This window comes from Lygodium microphyllum, chromosome 26 (assembly GCF_053477565.2).
Source record: "Lygodium microphyllum isolate KBCC chromosome 26, Lygodium_microphyllum_v1.1.10, whole genome shotgun sequence".
Taxonomy (NCBI): Eukaryota; Viridiplantae; Streptophyta; class Polypodiopsida; order Schizaeales; family Lygodiaceae; genus Lygodium; species Lygodium microphyllum.
The window spans coordinates 54,990,286-55,015,055 of NC_141160.1; the positions used below are offsets into that span (position 1 = coordinate 54,990,286).

A 24,770-nucleotide genomic window follows, 5' to 3' on the forward strand; every position below is an offset into this window, starting at 1 on the left:
GAGCCCATACAACACATGTGGTGATCCCACCAATGGGGTTGTCACTCTAGGGTGAGGGAGCTCACATTATTTAAAGGTTTGCTTGGGTGATTAGAAAACTCAAGAGCCTATGTGGCACAAGAAGAAGGAGAGGTTTGGTATTTAAGAAATAAATACATTTTTTAATAAGGGTGATATAATATTGAAAAGGAAAAATGTGAGTCTTTGAAAAGTTGTCTCTGATGGATTCTTTTCTAATTGAAGATATGACACAATATAGGGGTCTCTTTCTCTCTCTCTCTAGAAAGAGAGATAACTTTCTTTTCTAATTGAAGATATGAGATTATATAGGGGACTTGAGAAAAAAAAGATTGGAGACAGGAGAAAAATGATGAGAGAGAGGGGACACACGCACTTAGGAGATCGCACAAATAGAAACACATATATTAAAGACACATATGCATGCATATATCTACACACACACACATATAAGAGGGAAGAGAAAAATGACAAGCTTATGAGATCAAATAATTGGGCATATGCATGTAAATTACACACAAAAATACTTGGGCATATGAACACGAAAACACATATGCGGTTAGTTTGTTTGTGCTCCATGAAATGTGCATTAAGGCGTGAAGTTGTCTAACGGTTAATTGATAGCAATCCTTCCAACCTCAGCGCAAAGCACAATGCAAAACATTATGAGAATTTAAGTATGGAGTGCCTAGAGTTTCTTCACGAAGCGGATGACAAACAAAAGAAGGCGCGGGGTGGTTGGCAAAGCCCTCGATGACGACGATATGACGTTGATGTTGCTGCTGCATCTCTTGAAAAGAATCATAATATTGTCCTCGTTGTTGTAGCAGAAGCCTCGAAGGGTCAGAGAGCCTGGTCGCCTCTCATTGCCATCATTCCTCGTTCCCACCATTCAATCGGTCTCCGTTCACAGTTGTGTCGTCATTCGTCCATCAGCCCGCCTCTCTCATCATCATCACTCTCATCCAATCCCAGCATCCATTCATTAGCCTTCTTTCATCGCTTCCTCCGTTCTAATTCCATTCTTTCTCTCCTCCCAGCAGGGAAGACATGGAAGGGAATATGGCGTCCCTTTTGACAGGTCGGCAGCGCCTCGAGGCCACCCTCAACTCGCCTGCGCTCACCACCAAAGACAATGTCTACCGCATGGTCTGCGATCAGCTCTATGCTTGTTCAAGTACATCCCTCTACATGCCATCTCGACGCATATGACTTGCTTGATATCGGTTTTGATTCTATCTGCAGTTCGATATCTGATAGATTCTTCCATATGGGGGTTGATGATTCTATCTGCAGTCCGATCACTGATAGATTCTTCAATATACTGATTGATGATTCTATCTGCTGTTCGATATTTGATAGCTTTCCCAATCTACGGATCGATGATTCTTTCTGCAGTCCGATATGTGATAGTTTTTTTGTATGGATTTGATGATTCTATCTGCAGTTCAATATCCGATAGATTGTTCAATATGCAGATTGCTTGATATTGTTTCGGTCATTGATGAATCTATACGAATATTTACTTCTCATACTTGTAAAATTTTTCGATTGCTTCATGTTGGTTTGGTCATTGATAGAATTTTCAATATACGGATTGATGATTCTATGTCTGATAGAATTTTTCAATATATGGATTGCTTGATCATTGAGGACTAAGGATTTGCAGTTCTGACATGTGTATAAATTTTCCAGTCTATACATTGCTTCATATTGGTCCCATCACTTATGGCTCGATATCTGATAGATTTTTCAAAAGTCCGGATTGCTTCATATTGGTCTTCTTATTGATAACTACATATGGATTTGGAGTTCCAATATCTGAACTAGCTAAGGGAATGCAAGAGGTTCTTCTCCCCATGCAATCAAAGGGTGTCTCACTAAATCACAGACCTTATTTGTGAGAACTTATATATATTGATACATTTGTGAGTTTCATGATTAACTGCTTGCTTGCTAGGGGTAAAGGCTCCTTTGCCTAGCCACCTGTATATTACTACATTGACAGTACTCGCACCTACACACTCTCAACTTCGATTTGAATATATACAATACTCATCTCTTTGTTAGCAACTATAGCTACTTTGTTCGAGCTTCCTATCGGTTGCATTCTTCTTGGGCACTCTTTGAGCTTTCCCGAGTAAGTTGAAGTAGCCCGCATAACCCTTACCTTGCTGGCACAGCATCACATTGTGTGGAACATGCCCTTTTTTAAGTAGCAACTCACGTTTTTTATTTCTTACAGCATATCTTCTTCATTGGATAGCCATACAAGCACTTATACACTTGGTTTTAATACTTGACATTGATCCTTCCACTCTTGGCATTCCATTTGAGTGCTAAGCTTTAGTTTTGGACTTTTATAATAGTCCACAAATTGTCACAAAACAGGGCAACACTTTGATGTCTATACTCATTGCCATTGGCTGGATGATGTCCGGTTATGCCCGGTTGATGCTTATATATTCGAGGATGCTATGTCATTGCATGCTCCTTAGATTGTTTGTGTTTGATTGTCACTTGGGACTTTAGTTGGATATTCATTTGCATACTTTGGAGCTCTTGGATGCTTATTTGGATTGTGAGGGATTTGACAGATTGTTATATGATGTATTGGATGTTATATCTTTGAGCTTGGTTACTCAATTGACATTAATATTTTTGTCAGTGGGAGCTTCATGCTATCTCTGGATATTGTAGAGCTTGTGGTTTATGCAGTTGAGCTTCTTGAGTAGATGAGACTGGGATCTCTTACATATCTATGCTCTTAATAGATAATTATTTGCATTGGATGCTTTTGGGCTGATTTGATGTGTCTTCTCTTTGAGTATACACCGACCTTTGTTAGGTATTTGGGTGTTTGGCTCATGGTTCTTAGCTACTACAGTGTTTGTTACATGCCCGTTTTATACAGGATTTGACCTGGCAGTCATACTTGAATTTGGATTACTGTTAGCTCATTGTTTGCTCTCTTTTTCTCATTGCTGTGATTTATTACAGCAAGTTGTTTTATGCGAACTATGATGTATTTACTGATCTTAATTATGTTATTTTGATGTACTTCGGATACTATTTGGTGGACAGCTGGTCATTTTAGTAGTTTCTTTTATTTTCAGTTTGTTTTGGCTTGTTTATTGCTAATTACAGTAGGCTGTTTTCTGCATAGTTTGCCTTTATTTGACTCATTATGGTTGGTCATGTCAAAGATACGGCTTTGTTTAATATTGCCAAGTTGGATGGCACCAACTATGGCTACTGGAAGTCTCAAATATGACAGGTTTTTATGTAAAACTTGTAGATTAATCCACTAAGAAACAAATATATTAAACCCGAGAACATGGATGATGATAACTGGGCTGATTTAGATATACTATGTAAGTTTACTGTCATTTTATCACTTTGTGAAGAGGTCCACAATAATGTTGTTAAAGATGAATATCAGAGTGTATGGAATTTATGGGAAAAGATTAAGGAACTTTATGCAAAGCAGAGCCTTGCTTTGCAGATGTATTGGCTTAAACAGTTGATGGATCTCCGTATGAAGGAGGGCCCATTGTCTGCTCACTTTAGCTAGTTTCATTCTATCGTGAAAAATCTGCTTCAATAGGGTATTGAGTTTTAGGATAATTTGTATCCTTTGTTTTTGCTTGACACTTTATCTGAGTCTTGGGATGTATTTCACATTGCGATTTGTACCGACAAACTTGATGGGCTGAAATTGTAAGATGTAGAGAGTGCTTTTTTGATTGAAGAAGTTAAGAGAAAAAACAATTATACTTCCCATAGTTCACATGCTTTATCTGTTAGATGTGATAGAAATGGTAAGAAAAATAATGATTGTCATGGGAATGACTCTCAGAAGTCTTGGTCTAAGTCACGTGGACGCACAAGTCCCGTGAATGTAAGTCTGATCTTACATGCCATTATTGTGAGAAAGCATGACACATACGGCCACAGTGCCATAAGATGTGCGATTATAAGCGCAAAGAAAAGGGGAAATAAAAAGTGCAGGAGAAATCCAATGATTGCAACATTTTACCTGCAAAGTCCAGTATAAAGATTGAGGAGATAAATGTCATGCAGCCTGAGGAGTTCGATGGTGACTACATCTTAGCAGTCTCTTCATGTGATGCCTCTCAGTTGACTGAGGCTCAGTCTATGCATGCATAGTGTTGGCTCTTGGATTCGGGTGCGTCTTTTCATGTGACCTACGATGAGTGGTTTCATACCTATTGTAGTGTATTTGGTACTGTGCGCTTAGGTGATGATCGATCTCTTGCTATTGCTGGCATTAGTGATGTCACTCTATAGTTTATCTTTGGTAACACTTTTGTTCTACGGAATATACGTCATGTTCCCACCTTGACTAAAAGCCTTATGTTTGCTGGACAGCTTCTTGATGATGCAAGTTATCATATATGCTTTGGTGATTTTGCATGAAAGATAACTCGTGGTAGGCTTGTTCTTGCAAGAGGTGCCAAGTCGAGCAGTCTCTATCCTTTGGTTGTATTTGATACTATTAACCTTGTTTTGTTAGTGGATTCTATCCCACATGTATCTCTCTGGCATATGCTTATCTTGGGCATATGTCGCTTAAGGGAATGAAAATGCTTAGTATGTTGTTGCAGTATCTTTTGCCTTTTGACTACTCGCATTTTGAGTTGTGTGATTATTGTTTATATGGCAAGTAGACTAGGAATTCACATAAAAATTATGGTATTCTATGCATGGGTAAGCCTTTGGCTCTTGTGCATTCATATGTATGTGGATCCATGTCCTATTAATCATTAGGGAGTGGGAAGTTGTTTGTAAGGTTTGGGTTTATTCCATAAAGCAAAAATCTAATGTCTTGGTAATCTTTCAGCATTGTCTTGCTTTAGTAGAGAACCAGTTTGGGCAAAGGTTGAAATGCATAGGGACCGATAGCGGGGGTGAGTACGTCTCACGTGCCTTTGAACAGTTTTGTGACGAGTGGGGTATTAAGCACCAGTTAACTACCCCTTACACCTCTCCCCATAGTGGTATGGTTGAGTGTATAAATAGGACTATCGAGGAGAGGGTCCACGGTATGCTTAGCCAAGTAGGCTTACCACAACATTTTTGGGCTAAGGCAGTCTCTACTGTTGTGCATCTCATTAATGGTCACCTTGCAGTGGTATTGACTTTTAGGTTGTAGAGGAGGTATGGATAGGAAAGCTTTATTCATATGCTCATTTGCGTGGCTTTGGATGTGAGGTCTTCTGCTATGTGCCTAAGGACAAACACAATAAGCTAGATCCTAAAAGTGTGAAATGCAGTTTTCTTGGCTATGGAGATGCTGGTAAGATGGGATATCGTCTTTGGGATCCGCAGGTGCGAAAAGTGATCTGCAGGCATGATGTTGTGTTCCATGAAGACAAAATGCATATGCAGCTTGAGAAAGTTATTGAGATACGTAGGGTTATCTTTTAGGAGGAGCCCTTTGCTTTTGCACAGCCAACTAGATAGCTTGCATCAATAGCAACTGATTTTCATGGTCAGGATGTTAGATAGGATGTAAGACAGGATGTTGGACAGGCAGGACAACCTGCATTGAGGCGTTCTACTAGAGATAGACGACCTCCTGACTATTATGAGCTCTGTATAAATTGTCTTTGTAGCGTAGCGGTCGCACAAGATATGAGAGATCCTTTCATTCGCCACCCAGTCTCGCTTAGGAAGATGCTGGAAGAAACCAAAATATAAAACGTGTCTTTCCCTGCCAGCCGTCAATTTCTAGTAAGTTATACTAATTTAACTCACTTTTTTCCTAAGCTCCCTTGAACACCGTATGGGCGCCCAAGGCCCCCCCGGACGGTCATCTCTCCTGTTGTTTCCCCTAATATTGCATTCATTAATGTAACATTTCCTCCCCCTTAAGAATCGGTTTCGTCCTCGAAAACGATACTTGGAAGGTCTAATTGTAAATTGGGAAGCTTTTTTCTTAAAGTACTTACTCGCTCCCATATTGAGCTTTCTTCTAAACAGTCTTTTGATTTTACCAAACATTCTTGATAAATAATATGCCTTGTTCCTCTATCACCCAGCTTCTTTCTTAGCTTACTTACATGAAAAACTGGATGTGTTTTACTACCAGCAGGTAGTTAGAGCTTGTAAGTTTGTTTCCCCACCCTCTTAAGTATTGTGAAAGGACCACAATACCTGGGTGAAAGCTTTGGACATCGGCCCATTTTCATGGTTTTAGTTTGTCCAGGCACTTTAAGATAGAACAATTGTCCTTCTTCAAAGGAGATGTCTCTTCGGTGAGGATCTGCATAAGATCTAGCTCGGTCTTGAGCTTTCTTAATATTTTCTTGAGCAAATTTTAAAATACTATTCATATCCTCCAAAAAATCCTTTGCTGTCTGAACCTTTTCCTTATGCAGGCCTATTGCATGAGGAGCTTTGGGCTGAAACCCATACATGAGCATAAATGGACTATATCCAGTGGAAAAATGTTTGACACTATTATATGCAAACTCTGCTATCGGTAAATACTCTTTCCAATTAGTTTGTCTTCTACTTACATATGCTCTCAACCTATCTTCAAGGATTTGGTTAACCCTTTCAGTTTGCCCATCAGTTTGCGGGTGCTCTGCCATGCTCATACTAAGTTTAGTATTCAACTTCCTAAATACAGCACACTAAAATTGACTATTAAATTTTCTATCCCAATCAAAAACTATATTTGCCGGAAGGCCATACAATCGGTATATATTCTCTATGAACAATCTAGCCAATTTTGGTGTTTTAACATTAGTTGAAGTTGGAATAAACCTAGCCATTTTAGTTAACCTATCCACAATCACCCATAGAGAGTTGTGCCCCCTCTGCGTTCTGGGTAACGTGACAATAAAGTCCATGGCGATACTCTTCCATTTTCCCGAAGGAATCTCTAATGGGTGGAGAAGTCCTCCCATTTTCAATCTTTCAGCTTTATTAATCTGACACTTATTACATTTGACCACATAGTCAAGGACGTCCTTATTCATTCCAGGCCAATAGAACTGCCTTTTAATAAGACTATAAGTCTTATTAACTCCTGGATGTCCCACACTAGGGGTATCATGACACTCAGAGAATTTGGCGCCTTATGGTAAAATTCTTCCACTTGAATCCCATTTGAGCAACCCTTGATGCTCCATTTTTTTGTTGAGCATCCTCAGATGTTCCTTTCTCAGTGGAGGCTCTTACATTTGGATCACCATTTTCAATTGCTTCCCATATGTTGGAATATGCCGGATCAACCTGGCATTTCCCTTTTAAGGATTCAAGCAAATCGGAAGCACTGAGTAAAACTCAATTCATTTACGATGGGCATTCTGCGGAGCGCATCAGCCACTATATTGTACTTTCCTTTTCTATACCTTATCTCATAGTCGAACTCTTGGAGGAGTTCTGCCCATCTGGCTTTACGCCCTTGTAGATCCGGTTGGTTATTAAGCCACTTAATGCTTTTATGATCCGACAAGATCAAAAGTTTGGCACCGTACAGATAGTGCCTCCATTTCTTCATTGCATGTACTATTGCATACAGCTCCCTCTCATAAACGGAATAATTCCATTTTGCACGGTCTAATTTCTTGCTTTCAAAAGCAACTGGTCGACCCTCTTGTAGTAAGACCGCGCCTATTGCCCTGTCATTGGCATCAACTTCAACCACGAATGGTTTATTGGGATCCACAATTAATAGTACTGGAGCTGTAGCAATAGCTACCTTAAGTTTTTCAAAACTTTCATTTTGGTCCGTTCCCCAATTAAAGCTCTTCCCTTTCCCTTTAAGTTGGTCCGTCATTGGAACAACTATCTTGGCATAATCTTGAACGAATCTACGATAAAATCCAAATAAATCTAGAAAGATTTGCAACTCTTTCAGGTTCCTTGGAGATGGCCATTCAATAATTGTCCTTACTTTTTCTGGATCCGTTCTGGGCATAGGAAATTTATTCTTCATGGTTATCTTATTAAGTGCTCTATAATCAACACAAAGTCTCATAGAACCATCTTTTTTCTTTACCAGTAAAATTGGCAAAGCCCAAGGTAAGTTGCTGGGTTGTATAAACCCCTTATCCAGGTAATCCTTGATTTACCTTTCGACTTCTTGGTGTTGTGTTTCACTTAGCCTGTAAGATAGTTTAGAAACAGGGCGTGTATCTCTATCTATGTCAATTGGGTGATTTACATCACCCCTATCCGGTGGAAGGTCACTAGGTAAGTCAGATGGAAATACATCTTTAAATTCATGTAACAAACCACTTAATTCATTATTTACATTCAACTCACAAGCATAAAAAAATTGCTGCTTTATATTACAAGAAGTAAAAGTGTCGTGTATAGGGAGAGACCATAACATGTATACCTCACAAGCTTCCTTCTTCATCAACTTCTGTACTTCAAGGAAACACATCAAAGGGTTATCAGATACTTCATGTTCACCTTGGATCACAAAAATCTTACCATCCCTTTCAAATTCCAGTGTATTATGATGATAACTATGCTTTAAGGATGGTTTCAATCCCCATAGCCACTCCCTCCCTAGAGCGATATCGGCCCTTCCAATATTCATAATTTGGAAATCAAGCTTACCTTTATATCCTTGGATCTCGATTTCCAAATTGGATACCATTGTATTCCATATTTTGTTATCCTGACCTCGCATCATACGAACAATATATTGATGCTTACTCTTTTGTTGGGGAAGTTTCAACTTTTTGACAAGTGTATAACTTATGAAATTGTGGGTGGCAGAGCCATCAATCATGACTCTAACCCTCTTCCCACCTATCGATCCATGTACTCTAAGTAAATCATGTGGCCCAAAGGTAGGTTGCCACATGGAAGTTGACATATAACACCTGTGTTGTACGTCCTTGTGCAAGACCTCTAAAGATTTATACCTTTCCCAAGGTCTGTACTACATAGATTTGTTTCTCTTTTCCCTTGCCCTTGTTTTTTTCCTTTATCTTCCCCTTTCTTTCTTTGAGGGCAATTCCAAGTAGCATGGTTAGGGGATAGGCAATTGAAACACAACCTTTCTTTTTTGGCCTTATCAAAGTCATCTTGACTTAGCTTCGGTCGTACATATTGTTTCTTTTCAAAGGGTTGTTTCTTACCCTTAAGGAATGGCATTTTCCTTTTGGATTTATCTACAAATTTTAAGGTCTCAAATTCCTTAGTCTTGGGCTCCGTATCTGGACGCGTATTATCTTCATTGATTAATGCAAATTTAATTGCCTCTTCAAGCGTCTTAGGTAAACTTCTTTTTACTTCCTTTTTACAAGCCTTATCGAGTCCCCTAATAAATCCTCGTCTTTTGAAATTTATCTATTCCTTCCAATTTGAGAATTATCTCACGATACTCCTCGAGATATGTTAGCAAAGGTATTCCCTTTTGTCAGACAAAATCCCAATCTTCCCAATTTCTTTCCATTTCATTTTTAGGAAGGAATTCTTTCAAAAAGACCGATTCAAATTGAGCCCAAGTTTCAGGTATTTTATTTGTCTCCTTTAAGAACTCATTTATATGCCTTTGGCCCCAAGGTTAAACTCGCCTCCAGTGCTTGGAGATGTGGTGGAGTATTCTTTAATTTGTGTAAATCCTTCCATTTTTGGAGGAAGTTAAAGATAGTATCTTTGTTTCTATCTTTTTCCTCCCCATGAAACTAAGGGGGTTTCATATCTTTTAACACTGGGCTATCCCTTAGCTTTTGGTGGGTTTCCCTTGGGTCTCGCATAGTCATATTTACATCTTTCGATGAAGATGGAATATCTGATGCCTTTGCTTTACTTTTATCCCTTTCTAGTAATAAGGCTAATTGGGATTTTATTTCGGTGAGTGCTTGCGTTAGCAACTCCATTTGAACCCCCCGTGCTTGCCCACGAATAGTTAAATCATCAAATTGCTCTCGTGTTGCAAAAAATTCTTCCCAGTGTTCTTCTTGCATTTCAATTTCATGGGGATCCACCATAGGGTGGTTCCCGGAACTAGAGCCTTCCGTTATCCCTTCTCTCTCTTTCCCCTCCATCTATACACTAGAATTGGAAAGAAAATGTAAGAAATTTGCAGGCAAAGGTGGGGCACTTCCCTGTATTGGGTCCGCCTGATTCCAATATACAGCACACTGGAAATTCCTGAAATTCGATGTGGTATCCAAGGTTGAAAATTCACCTTCTTTCTAGTTGCAAGATCGCAAACGCTTGCGTTAGACAGCTGCTCCCAACCGGGTGGACGTTATACTCCCGTGATGTGGAGTCTCAGTCGCAATGAGAATATCCCCCTTTTCACTATGTTGAAAAAAAATAACCCTTTCGGGTTTGCAAATCATGGGAAAGTTTACAGGTGGCAGATATCACCAGCCACGTGTACTGAAATGCGGGCCAAGCTCGAACATAGCCCTTAGTATTATGACGCCATAGAGGAAATAGTTGGTTGGGCGAATATCGACAGCTGGGTGGATACCGATGGTTGGGTAGATGTTGACGGCTGTCGTTAACTGGGATGCGAGGCCGTGCCTGGATGCGGCCCTAAATAGTGATCGGGCCAGAACACGGCTCTTAGTAGTGGTGCCCTCCAGGAATCATTACGAGCCAAGTTCGAATGTTTCTCCAGGTCGCAAAATAGCTTTGATACCAGTGTAACGTAGCGGAAGCACAAGATACGAGAGATCCTTTCATTCGCCACCCAGCCTCGCTTAGGAAGATGCCGGAAGAAACCAAAATATAAAACGTATCTTTCCCTGCCAGGTAGTCTTCTGTATGCCATGATAGCCACCCGTCCAGATATTGCATTTGCAGTTGGTGTTGTGGCACATTATATGGCTACACCTGGCAAGAGGCATTGAGATGCCGTAAAGGGTATCATGAGGTACCTAAAGGGCATTGCTGATATGTGCATATGTTATGGTAGCTAGGATACAGGAGTCGTGGGATACACTGACTCTGACTATGTAAGACATGTAGATAGTAGGAAATCCACTTCTGGCTATGTGTTCACTTTTGCTGGAGGTGATGTTTCATGGATATCCAGGGTGCAAAAATGCACGGCCCTTTCTATTACAGAGGTCGACTATGTTGCAGCCAGTGAGGCTTGCAAGAAGGCCATTTGGTTGTTGACCTTGGTATTGCAGATGCTATCCCTATACTGTATTCAGATTCTATGAGTGCTATCCAATTATACAAAAATCGAAACACATTGAGGTGAGGTATCACTTCATTCGTGAGGTTATTGAGGATAGGTCTATTGACCTTATCAAGATCTCAATTGACCAGAATCCTGTAGACTTGCTTATGAAAAGCCTCTCTACAAAGCGTTTTGCCTTCCTTAAGAGGTTGATGGGCATTGGATGAGATGACATCTTTTCTCATCCTGTCGTATCTACTTATATGTTGTACAATCTTTTCTTTTTTTCTTTTCACTCCTCATTGAGGCAAATTTGCCTTTAAGTGGGAGGTTGTTGGGGGTAAATGTGCCTTTGCCTAGCTGCCCGTGTAATACTACACTGACAATAAATGCGCAGTGTGCAGGTGGCGGGCACCCATCACTATCACTTCATTCTTTATTCTTTCACTGATATTTGAATAAAGGGAAGGCCGGTCACACATTGTAACTGTTGGAGTTCTCACATTGTGTGTATCTCCCTCTCTTGCTCTTGCTCCTTCCACCATAGCTCTTGCTCTCACTTGTGCTTCCACTTTAGGGCTCACCTCCCTTCACTGCTCTTTCAGCGATGTGAACTGCTTATATGAAGCACTGAATTGCTGGAACTGGTATAGTTGTGACCATTCAAGGTCAAATTTTCCTTCAAAATACAAAGTGCTAGGAATTTGAACCTGTGACCATTATGCTGGACATGAAAAGTTTCATCAAGTCTTGTTTGTTTGTTGGAGGACTTGACAGAATACTATATTTCTATGATAAGGGGTGGGAACGTGACTATTGAATAATGTCTGACATGAGCTTTCTATTAGTATTGTTGAAGAATGAACCCCTGGATGTCTTTCATAAATGCAAAGAGTCAGGTCCATTTGCAAGAGTGTTTGATTACAGAAAACCAACTGCTCCTCATTTTCTGAAGCAGGAATCCAACGTGGTTCTTTTTAAGAGGCAGATTACAGGGCCTTCTGGTATTTGGCTTCATGAACGTTTGGAAAATCTGTCTAAAGCAACTTGTAGTACACCATTTGTTTAGAGCACCTTGGATTCAACTTGCGATTGTCATGGGGTACAAATCATTTAATGATGCACAGACACTCATTCCAGCACTATGTGCTTAGCAAGCAAAAAAGGTGGAAAATGTGAAGTCTCTGAGCTTTCCTTTTGGTATTGGTGGATAATGGACCTTCCCTTGTATCTGTTTTAAATGCAAAGAGTGATACTGTTTTTTGTTTCTGGGAGCAGCAATATGCAACCCATAATGCATCTCTACTCGAGATTGAGGTGTTAGCATCTGGGTTAGATGATCATCTTCCCTCCAAATGCCATCATCTATAAGAAAGTGCCATAAGATGCAGGGCAACTTTCTTGGTGCTGTCAAATTGGGCAGCTGTACAGTTGGGTTTCCCCTCTGCAGTCTAGTTTTTCTTGGTTCCATCATGTCATCCACGTGACAGATTCATCCGATCTTGAATCCTGGAAGTTATCCACTAGCAATAAAATTAAGAATTGAGTATAAGAATGCACACTTTGCAGGGAAGCACAAGGAATAGAATCTCCATTTGGTTTGGAGCCGCCTGACTGTTAACCAGGTTTGGCGCAGAGCATCTTATGGTGTGATCTAGCTGGTTCTGGTGCATGTGCAATAGAAGAAGACTTGATGAGACCATGACATTTTGAAAATTGGAAGGCCAGAAATGAATGCATGGCCTTTGTGGTGTGGAGCATTATAGGAATTAATGAGTGCAGAAGGATTCTGTTTTTGTCATAGATGTAATATGGACCATCCATTTCTCCTCATGGGAAGTTATGGCAGTTTGTGTCCTCTTTATAACATTTGTGATTTCACGTAAGGAATTTAATACTCGCAGATGCATGCTTTGATTTTTTGGACATACATATGACTGCTACCAGGATCAATCAGGTTATGTTGTTTGTATGTGAATACATAGCTAGGGCTGTTGGACAGGGATAACTGTGCGCTTTTATTTCCCACAATGTGATGTTTTGCAAGTCAGAACATTGTCCATGTTACAGCTATCGACTACTGACGTGAGGTGCTGAATTTGAAGGGGACCTTGCTTACTGCAGAGAAAAATTATGAAAAAGTCTACACGTGATAGGACAGTGCTTAAAAGTATTTTCAGATGTATGCACGAATATTAATGCAGGGCGTCTGTTTACCATAATGCTTAAACTGCACCATTGTCTTGATTTAGATTATGGCTGCTAGGTTTTGGCCCCAGATAGATATTACTTTTGCGTTCAACCATAGTTCTTACTCTCTACCATCCTCATGTTTCAATCGTAACTACATTTCCTCCATTCTTTTTTCACATTGTGTCTGGATTCTTGGTAGGCATAACGTCAATTTGTTTCCCATGACCTGTTTTTCAACTGTGCTTGATAGTGGCCTTTTACTGATACTATGAACTCCAAGGCTTTATGGGACATTTCGTGAATCAGATGTAGCTATGGCTTTGTCTTCAGGATTCTTTCTGTATATTTGTTTGCAACTGCGCTACTCATGAGAAAAGGCATACTTTTATTGTCATTATTTCAGATTGTCTTGGAACATGATGTTTCCTTGCATTGAGGATCTCCTTCTGTGTATATCTTAAAAAAAATGCACATGTCTGGGGATCAGCTCTCCCACCCAGGGTGGGGGTTTGTTGTTTCATGCTGGGTTGGGTCTTGCATTGCCAAGGTATATTGAAGTTTGATATGGTTGATATACCTTGAAAAACCCTCTAACAACATTGGTTTTTGGAACAACCAATCAGGTGACAATAAAAGTATTAGTTGTGCTAGTGATAAAACCACGGCACAATGGCGGTTTACGCAAGTGTGGAATTTACTTGAACTTCTTAGAAGTGTGTCTGGTGAGGAGAATCAAAAATGGGATATCAAAACAGATGAGGCAACTTCTGGTCAAGGGTGGAAGGTGCAGACTTTGCCTTCTTTTGTCGGATGGTTTTTATTTGGAGCTTGATTTATACCTGAATTTTGTACAGATATCTGCCTTTGCATTATTAAACATTCTCAATTATGCAATACAAATGCACAAATTAACACTGACATTTGCATATACTTAGACACTGCTGGGCTTCATCAATTTTTATTGTTTGATAAATTTTCAGAACAGGATGAGTGGATGATGCTTGACTGTGGTTTTGTTATGGGGCAAAATAGAGAATAAGTCATGAAAATCACAGTTAAATTCTTCTGCCAAAGGCTGGAAAACAAACACACATAATGTTCTAGTCCTTAATTGTAGCCTGACTAAACAATCTGCAATATGTCCATTTGAAAAGTCCTCTTGTTGCTATGAGATTAGAGTGAAGTCTACTTCCCTGTTTTATTATCTGCTATTGTTCATGGATTATGTATTTCAAGCTCTTCATGAAATGATTGATTTAAGTTAGCAATTTTGTTGCATAACAACTTTCCTTAAGGGTAAAATCCAAGTAAAATTTGATTGGAAGGAACTACTGCTGTGGAGACTTGAGGAGGTCATAGCATGCTTGGGAGGCCTTTGACAGCTGAGCATCCACTGGATTCTTTAGCAGATTAGAGATTCTGCTTCTGTTGAAGAGAGGATAACCCTTCAACAATTATGTGAGGTTGCAAAAACAAGACACAAGCTAGGACAGAGGTCCATTTTCTTGGGGTTGATTCTCTTTAGGGGTTGTGTTAGCTGATGACTATTGCTGGTACTCTTCATTAATACAGTTATCTATATGGTGCCATAGTAGAGTGAATTCATAGTTTCTAGATTCTGCCTTGATCACCATTTCTCTTTGTACTCAGTTATTGTCCTCTTCCTATGGGCTAGCATTGGAGTCTGCCACCTAGTGGAGGACTTTGGCTGCCTTGTTGGGGTAGTACTTCCAGCTTCATCTGCAGATGTAGTGACCAGTGCAGGCATTTCAAGGGGTGGTAGTTATAGAAATCCAAAGGATTCATGAGGCCATTGAGATCATGGTAGGTGATACTGCAAATTTATAGTAGGTTATTGTGATTAGGCAGGCAAACCAGAGCCTTTGGTGTCATGAACTTGGTCATTAGGCAGCAGATTGCAGTTAGTTGGGTTGGCCTAACAAGAGGCCACCTGACAAGTAGGGTGTATCCCTACATGAAGGATGATGGCTTTACTGGAGTCCAACACTGCCAAAGCAAGGCTAAAGTAATGAGCGAGAGTTAGCAGCACTGACCCACAAGCTGGGGCTGTATGGAGTTCCCCCACTTGCATAGTGACTCTCCTTAGAAACAACTAGATTTTCTTTATCATACAGCCCCTTAAATGTTTCCTCCATTGCTGCCCATCCTTTGCCAATGCCTCTTATGTATACCCCTATATTGCCTTAGGAGTCAACTATAAGGAAATGCTAGTGCGCGCGCGCACACACACACACACACACACACACACACAGTGGACGACACAATAAACACAATGTGATGAATGCTCATTGAAGAAGAGGGTGTATAGAAATGACAATGGTACAAGGGGCATCACGCCCCCATATCTGGAGGATTGGGGCAGAGGTGAGCTGAGAGGCGTCGGAGACACGAGAACAGCTCCAAGAGTGTATCATTTCTGCAACCTGTCTATGACTCACATAAAGCGGCAGTTCCTTCAATTAACACCTGGACTTTACATACACACACATAAACAAAGACCTCTCTCCCTGGCTCAACACCAGATTGGCCCCGAAGACCGGCGCCCCTCTCGGTATTTCTTTATCAATTAAAAGATAGAAATTTACAAAAATGGTAATGTTCCAAAATACATAACCTGTGAACAGTTGGTTTTCATCGCTTCTAAGTAAATCCCAGCTGCATAGGAACAATACAACATGTCCAAATCAACATCCCTTACTGTCCAGCATGTGCAGAATTCACTGTTCTTACTGTCTAGCATGTGCAGAATTCACTGTTCTTACTGTCCAGTGCACAGTTCTTACTGTTTAGCATGTGCAGAGTTCACTGTTCTTATTCAGCATGAGCAGAGTTCACTGTTCTTTCGATTCAACATGTGCAGAGTTCATTGGTCTTATTCAGCATGAGCAGAGAAAAACACAGAATTGTACCTTAGATGGAATCAATCCATCATGCAAAGCATTTCTTTTGAGAATAGAGAGAGAGGTGATCAGAGGGAGCAAGCTCTATCTCCGTGCTTGAGTCAGAGACGTAGAAGTACTCTCCATGGCTGGTTTTCTTGCAGCAATCTGCCCTCAGCTTCTCAAAACTTCATTCTCCCTTTGCCCCTTATGCCTATTACGTTTTTTTAAAATGCTCTCTCTCTCTCTCTCTCTCTCTCTCTTGGGAATTTGTGCCACATGGCATACACGTAACAATTTTCCCGTTTAAACCTTCCAGTCTAAAATTCTCCATGATCGGTGCAAAATTTGACCTTGGCACAGACTAGAGAATTAATCCTGCATATTTGCTCGTGAATGAGCAAGAACATTGTTCATTGATATATTGCTATGGTTTTAAGGAGATTAGTTTTCTGATGTACTTTTGAATATTTGGATGATGGTATGCTACCATGTCAGTGAGGAAGGATTGATGTTGTAGTACTAGGTTTTAACTACATGTAGTGATTCTCACAGTGTTTGGATAGTGATATATGCATTATTACTCAGTAGTGGTTCATTTTCTAGCTTCTCTCAATTTTGGTTATATTGAGCAGGTATTGCAAAAAGTCTACTAGTTTTATGGTATAGTTTGCTGATTTTTTTTTGCTGTTTTACACAAATGGCCTCATCATTTACAACTAACATAGAACTGTACAACATCAAGAAGTTTGATGGTACAAACTTTAGTTTGTGAAAGGAGAAGATCCAAGATTTCCTTATTCAGAAGAAGCAACTAAGGCCCATAAGAGGCAAAGGTGGAAAACTAGTAAACATGTCTAAAGATGATTGGTCAAAGTTTAATGCATTGGCTAAATCCACTATTAGGGTGCACTTGGTAGAATCTGTGTATTTTACAGTTGTGAATTAGATCACTACACATAACTTATGAAAGAAGCTATGTGACATTAGAAAGAAATTGCCTCTAGCAAGGTATATCTATATGAAAAGTTGTTTGAGTTGCAAATGAAGGAGGGCTCTACTATCGCCTCCCACCCTAATGAATTCGACATTGTATTCAGACAAATGCAGGCTCAAAAGTTAAAGTTCGAAGATAAGGTTAAGGCGATACGGGCGGCGTAGAGGACCAGATTGCTGAGGCGTCGCAACTGACAAAGCTGCCGACGGGCAGCACAGGAGACGCGACAGACAGGCAACGTTGGCGATTGACGGGCGTGACGTCTGGCGGGTGGCACAACAAACGGAACTGGCGGGACAAGCTGCTAGCGCTTTAGATGGACTGGTAGGGCAGCTGACGTGGCGTGCAGCACAGGGGTAGACTGTCAAGATTGTGGGAGAGAAGGAAGGAGTCTCACTTGTAGCTTTCTCGCTTGCACAATGGGGAAACACACAAAGGTGGAGGCTGAAAACAATTTTCCTCTTCTTAGTTGTGTAAGCCAAAAAGAACTCTAGTATAAAGAAATAGAAGAACCCTATATATGGGTCTCAAACCAAACTCAACTAACTAAGGTGGCATACTAAGTGAGCCACGAACTAGAGTAGATAAGGATAGCTGTCATCTAGCTATTATTCATGGGCGGTGTACCAATCGCATCTGCAGCTAACAAGTCGGTGACATAAATGCACAACGGTTACCTTGGCATATCACGAGTGGAGCTTGATATCTTAACACTCCCCCTCGAGCTCAATTCCAATTCCTACACACCAAGCAGGTCTCTGAACTTGCGCAGCTTCTCTGCGCCCAATGCCTTCGTGAATATGTCAGCTACCTGATCCTCTGTGCTGACATAAACTAGATTAATAAGACCTAGTAAAACCCTCTCCCGCACATAGTGATAATGCACCTCAATGTGCTTTGTTCTAGCATAATAGACTGGGTTATTTGCCAAGTGTATACTGCTCATGTTGTCACAATAAATGACAACTGGTCCATCTGTAGGCTGATGCATATCATAAAGTAGCTTATGCAACCAAGCTACCTCACATGCAACCATTGCTGCACCCCTGTACTCAGCCTCTGTGCTCGACAAGGCAACTGTAGGTTGTTTCTTGCTGTTCCAAGTGACTGCAGCACTCCCAAAAGAGAACACATATCTACTAGTAGATCGTCTATCAGAAATACTACCAGCCCAATCAGCATCAGTGTATCCATGCAACTGTATCTGAATCCCAGTCTCATAAAATAGTCCATACTGCAATGTGGACTTCACATACCTGAGTATGCGTCTAGCCGCATCCAAATGCGGTTTCCTTGGAGCCTGCATAAATTGACTTACCAATCCAACAGCATAGCTCAAATCTGGCCTGGTAATAGTTATATAAATTAAACTTCCTACTATGCGTCTGTACATAGTAGGGTCTTCGAGAAGCTCACCTGCATCTGCGCTTAGCTTCACATTCTGCTCCAAAGGAACTGAAATAGACTTATAGCCTGTCATTCCATATTTGGACAGCATGTCCAATCCATACTGCCTCTGCAAGAGCCGTATCCCACTTGGTGATCTAATCACCTCAATGCCCAAGAAATAACGTAGCTCTCCCAAATCCTTCATCTCAAACTTCTGCTTCAATAGCATTTTCACATGAAGAATATCTTCATCACTATCACCTGTCATAATCAAATCATCAACATAAATGACAAGTAGCATAATACCTTTCTCTGTTTTTCTCACATAAAGTGAGAAATCTGCCCTGGAAATGTGAAAGTCAACAGTGACAAGATACTGTCCTATCTTGTCAGACCATGCTCTAGGTGCTTGCTTCAAGCCATACAAGACTTTCTTCAACCTGCAAACAAACTCAGGATGAACAATATGCACATAACCTGGTGGCTGCTCCATATAGACCTCTTCTTGCAAATCACCATGTAAGAAGGCATTCTTTACATTCATCTAATGTAAAGACCATCCCTTTGATGCAGCCATAGCAATGACTACTCTTACGGTTGCCATCCTTGCAACCGGACTGAATGTTTCTTCATAATCAATGCCATATGTTTGTGCATACCCCTTGACTACTAATTTTGCCTTGTATCTATTCACAGAATTATCTGCATTGTGTTTCATCTTATAAACCCACTTACAACCAATTGCATTCTTATCTTTAGGCAAAGGTACCAATTCCCATGTAGCATTTGCTTCCAAGGCATCCATTTCTTCATCCATGGCTTTCTCTCATTTTTCTTTTCCCATGGCTTGCTCAAAAGAAGTGGGTTTTGGTTCCTGTATCACTTTGACCATATAGACATAGTGAATGGCTGTAAATCCATCATATTTCAACCTATCCACAAGATACCTAGCTCTGGTAGACCTGCGCAAAGTAGGTTCACTCCCAGGTGCTCTCAAAACATCCCTGGTCTTTCTTACTCCAGGTGTAACAATAGAAGGAATACCCAACTCATCATCAATGCTCTATTTTGAGCCACTGGATTCACCATCCACATAAGAGTGACCTGCATTCACATCAAACATGGGCTGATCTACCTTCTCTTTTCCTTTTCGTGAAACCTGCATACCACTATTTGCATTGTTTTGAGGAGATTCTCCTGATCTCAATCTGCCTGTCCATGGCGAAGAATGTGAACCACTGCTAGAGAACACTCCAGGTCCACTAATATTTTGTGACTGCTGCTGTGAATTCTGTGCAACATTACCATTTTGTGCATCTACATCATCAATCATATTTATTGGTTTATACTAGCTCCTCATCTCATCAAAAATATCTCTCCTCACTGTAAACTTACGAGTAGAAGGGTTATAGCATCTATATCCTTTCTGCTGCAGAGAGTAACCAATAAAGATGCACTTCTCAGCTTTTGGATCCAACATGAATCTCAACTCATCTGGCACATGAACATAGGCAATGCAACAAAAAATCTTCAAATAAAAAATATCTGGTTTCCTATCAGTATACCTCTCCTCTGGAGTCATCCCATGTATTGTTGCAGTGGGAGTCCTATTCATTATGTAGACTGCTGTAGCAACTGCTTCAGCCCAGTAAAAATCTGGCAAGTCTTTTTCATTGAGCATGGCATGAGATACCTCTCCAATATGCTTGTTTTTCCTTTCTGCAATTCCATTTTGTTGTGGGGTATGACTGCATGAATATTGCTGCTTTATGCCATGCTCTTCACATACCTTATGCATTTCTGCAACCTTGAATTTAGGCAAACCTGCAACAATATTTTGGGCTTGCATTGATTTAAGTCGCTGTACATTAACATAACCAATGCGTTTATGCCAGATATCAATATCTGCATCTACACCGGTCCTATGTGCAAACATTGCTGTACTTAATTCAGGCATGTCTGCATCCAACGTAAACATTCTGCCATTCTTCTTTCCTTTTGCTATCAAGCAACCTTTATTTTTTATATCCTCAACAAAGCATCCATGAGAATTAAATCTGACCTGCAAGCCCTGCTCAACCATTTGACCAACAGAAACCAGGTTCTTGGTGATATTCGAGACATGAAATACATCCGATAAGTATTTCTTTTTCCCATCCTGCATAGACAAAGGAATATTTCCAATCTGCACAATAGGATGTGCAGTATCATCACCAGTCTCCACAAATCCTGGTTTTTCCATTTTCCTTACATCTTGCATCCATTCTGCATGACTTGTCATGTGGTTTGATGCACCTGAGTCAACATACCACACATCGTTGCTTTCTTCTGCACTTGTTACAGAATTGGTCATGTGCTGCACCATAAACAAATGCTCATTTCTGTCATTACCCTGTCTACTAGAAGATGCATAATTCCCTTGTTGCAATTTTCCATTCATGATGTCATTCTGCTTTTTATAGCAGCTTTAGCCATATGATCCATTTTACCACAGTAGTAGCATTCAACATTGTTGTTTGCATTTTGGCTTCTTTGCCATCTACCACGACCTCTTTGGTTCCCCCTGCCTCTGGAATTACCACGTCCTCCTCCATAGGACTAGTTTTCTTGAGTTTGCTGCATATTCTGATTTCTACCACGGCCTGCTCTACCTCTGTCTCTACCTCTTCCAACATTTGAGTAGAAGACAGCTTCTTTTGAAGTTCCTCCTGAAGAAGATGCACCACCATTTCTCTGCTCCTCAGAAATTAGAAGAGCAATTAACTCCTCAAAATCAAAGAATCTTTCACGGACGGAAATCGATGTTCGGAACTGTGCATAATCCTTTCCTAGACCATTCAAGGTCACAAAAACTAAATCATCATCTTCCACTGGCGACCCAATGGAAGCAAGTGCATCTGCAATCTTCTTCACCTTCATGTGGTAGTCATTGATGCTTATACTTTCTCTTTGCACATTGTGCAACTCTTGCTTGAGCTACATTTTCTTGGCTTGCGTATTTGTGCTATACATTTTTGACAAAGTATCCCATGCCTCCTTTGGTGTACTTGTATCTTGAATATGCACAATCATAGAGTCTGAAATACTGATAGACAGCCAGTACATAACTTTTCTGGCTCTCTCATGCCATCCTTTAAATGCCTGCATTTGTTGATTGGGAACATCAGGAAGAACTGGTTCTTCTTCGTTTCCTACAACGAATTTCCAATATCCTTTTCCCATAAGGAAGTTCATCATTCTAAATTTTCATGCTTGGAAGTTGTTCTTGTCAAGCTTTTCAGTGACAATCTGTGAAAGAGAATCAGACGCCATTACAGAACACTGCAAAAAATTCTGTCACTGCAAAAAACACAGCTTCAGCCTCACAAGGGTAAATCTGCAAAACTGACGAAAGTGGTATTTGACCACACAGTCACTTCCTAGTGACGATTTTGCATCAACAGGCAACAAGGATGATTCTGTAACTCCCAATGTCTCTGCGCACAGGCATACGATGCAATTTCTACGTAAACTTTTCACCGTCTTGTAGAACAGTGGTCGCACACAAAAAAATAGGGTATTTTCCTGAGTGCGTGCGGAAAATTTCCGCCTCCAAAACAGGCCCCGAAATGGCCTCGAATAAAAAAAACAGGGCAACCGAGGGCTAAAGCCTTCTCCCGCAGCATACTGCCCTCTTGCTACACCGCGAAGGACGTCTCAATCTGAGACAATACACTCTTGCACTTTCCGGCTGTGCTGCAGAGACTTGCTCCCAAAACAAAAAAATGAAAGCAACACTGGTCCTCTTACCAGAACACCGCGAACTTGGTTTGCTTTCTTGAGCTCCTTACCATGAACAAGGCTCTGATACCATGTCAAGATTGTGGGAGAGAAGGAAGGAGTCTCACTTGTAGCTTTCTCGCTTGCACAATGGGGGAATACACACAAAGGTGGAGGCTGAAAACAGTTTTCCTCTTCTTAGTTGTGTAAGCCAAAAAGAACTCTAGTACAAAGAAATAGAATAACCCTATATATGGATCTCAAACCAAGCTCAACTAACTAAGGTGGCATACTAACTGAGCCACGAACTAGAGTAGATAAGGATAGCTGTCATCTAGCTATTATTCATGGGCGGTGTACCAACCGCATCTGCAGCTAACAAGTCGGCGACATAAATGCACAACAGTCACCTTGACATATCACGAGTGGAGCTCGATATCTCAACATGGACAAGAGGCAGTCTGGCGTGTGGCACAAGAAGCAACTTGAGCTGGCGAATCTGATGGGGTAGAGTGAACAAAGCCAGAAGCTCCCAAAGGCTAAGTGAAGCTGATGAGAACCTGAGCTCCAGCTGAACAGAGCCAGTGCTACTTTGATACCAAATGTGAGATAAAGGCAAGATCGAAGCTAAGCACAGAAATCAGTAGAGAGTATGAGAGTGAAGTACGACACCCAATGCAATAGACAGAAAATAGTGTAAACTGAAAGTACAAGGTACAACCCTTAAACCTTAGGGTTGTAGGGGGGTGTTCACACCCGAACACGGTAAGTGGCCGTAAGTGTGTGTCATAAGCACATACGAAATAATACCATAAGTCTGGGGGGAAAAAACCTCTCCTAACGAGAGTAAAAAGTGTCCCAGTTTTCTACCGATCACCGACACTCCTATGTGAGCGTAGGCGTAAGTGAGGCATGAGTGAAATACCCAATAGGCTGAAGCTATGGTGATTGTTGTACATTTGATAAACAAGTTGCCTATTACTACTTTGGATGGTGGCATCCTAAAGAGGCATGGTCGGGCAAGAAGCCCTCTTATGATCACTTGAGAGTGTTTGCTTGTGATGCTTATGTGCATGTGCTAGAGGAAGAGTGTAGTAAGTTAGAACTAAAATCCATTAAGTGCATCTTTTTGGGCTATGGATAGAGTGGCGAGGTGGGTTATCACCTTTGTGATCCAAAAAATAGAAAGATTATTCATAATAATGATACTATCGCCAATGAGAAGAAGCTGCATAAGTAGCCTCTTAAGGGATTGGAGACAAGAAAGGTTGTTTTCTAGGATGTAGTGACACCTTGTCTTTTGCCATGTAGGGCAAGTGCTAGTGCACCAAGTGTGCAAACAGAGGGTATAAGTGATGCTTTAGCTAGTGAGTGGGAAGTAGAGAGATTTATTGAGCAGCAGGTTGAGAGCCCTAGGGTGCCTTATGAAGAAAGAGTGAAGGTTGGAATTCCTCAGCCCATTGCGCTGCGTAGATCTACTTGTATCTTTTATCCCCCTAAGAGATTTCAACTTGGCATTGACTATGTGATGTTGATAGATTGTAGAGGTGACTGTGATGTTGATAGATTGTTGAGGGAGGTGGGGTTGACTATGTGATGTTGACAGATTGTTCGTAGCCTGTAGAGGGAGGTGGCAGCTGGGCTGGCAAGGAGAAGCAGCCTGTGGAGAGAAGATGATGAATGATGATAATGATGGAGAGATGGCAAATTTGATGATATGGGATGGAAGGGAATGGTCACTTGTCCTCTTATAGGAGATTTTTGGGCATTTGCCCACCACCAAATAAATTATCTTTCTTTAAATAATTCTTTTTTGGGACTGCTTTTATGGAGTCAAAGTAGGCTGAAATGCATGATAATCTTTCTATAATTAAGGCATTGAATTTTATTTGCTCAACACCCATCCCTTACATTAGTTTGTATTCCAGTTGGAGCCATAAACTGACCAAAACTAATTTTTGACTGATTGTTCATTTGTTAGGAATTATAGCTCAAGAAACATTACTCAAAATCAATGTACTTCCATTTTTTCAATCTTGGCTTATTTATAATTGAATGGACATCTTAATTACAAGAATTAGAGGCAATTGAGTAAAGTAACCTGTATGATGTGACCCTTTTATGAGCTTCATTATTCAGCATGTACTTCTTAAGCTTAGACATGGTACAGACCACATTAATTGTAATTATTTTCAACCATGTTAACATGTGCTTCTTCAGCTGAAACATGATACAGGTCAAATGCGTGTCATGTATCGGGAAGGGCCTGAGGGTTCTCCTTTTCATACTTTATTGGCTGAGGGTCTGATCTACAGTCCACTTATAAGTGGTATGTGATCCTCTTCGTGATTTGAGTTTAGTCAATTTATTTAAGCAA

General features: G+C 40.6%; 1 protein-coding gene across 3 annotated transcripts in view; it reads left to right on the plus strand.

The window, feature by feature from the left end:
• Nucleotides 1-686: 686 nt before the first annotated feature.
• The window catches only part of LOC148013292 (uncharacterized), a 44,269-nt gene continuing 20,185 nt past the window's right edge, over nucleotides 687-24,770 (plus strand). For 2 of the 3 annotated variants that reach the window (XM_087667606.1, XM_087667607.1), the window contains exons 1-3: nucleotides 687-1,195; nucleotides 13,972-14,132; nucleotides 24,614-24,722. In XM_087667606.1, the coding sequence (XP_087523732.1) occupies nucleotides 1,069-1,195; nucleotides 13,972-14,132; nucleotides 24,614-24,722 (397 nt within the window). In that variant the 5' untranslated portion in view covers nucleotides 687-1,068. Of the gene's footprint in view, nucleotides 1,196-13,971; nucleotides 14,133-24,613; nucleotides 24,723-24,770 lie in introns of those variants that run through there. The other variant, XM_087667608.1, reaches the window with a different exon arrangement.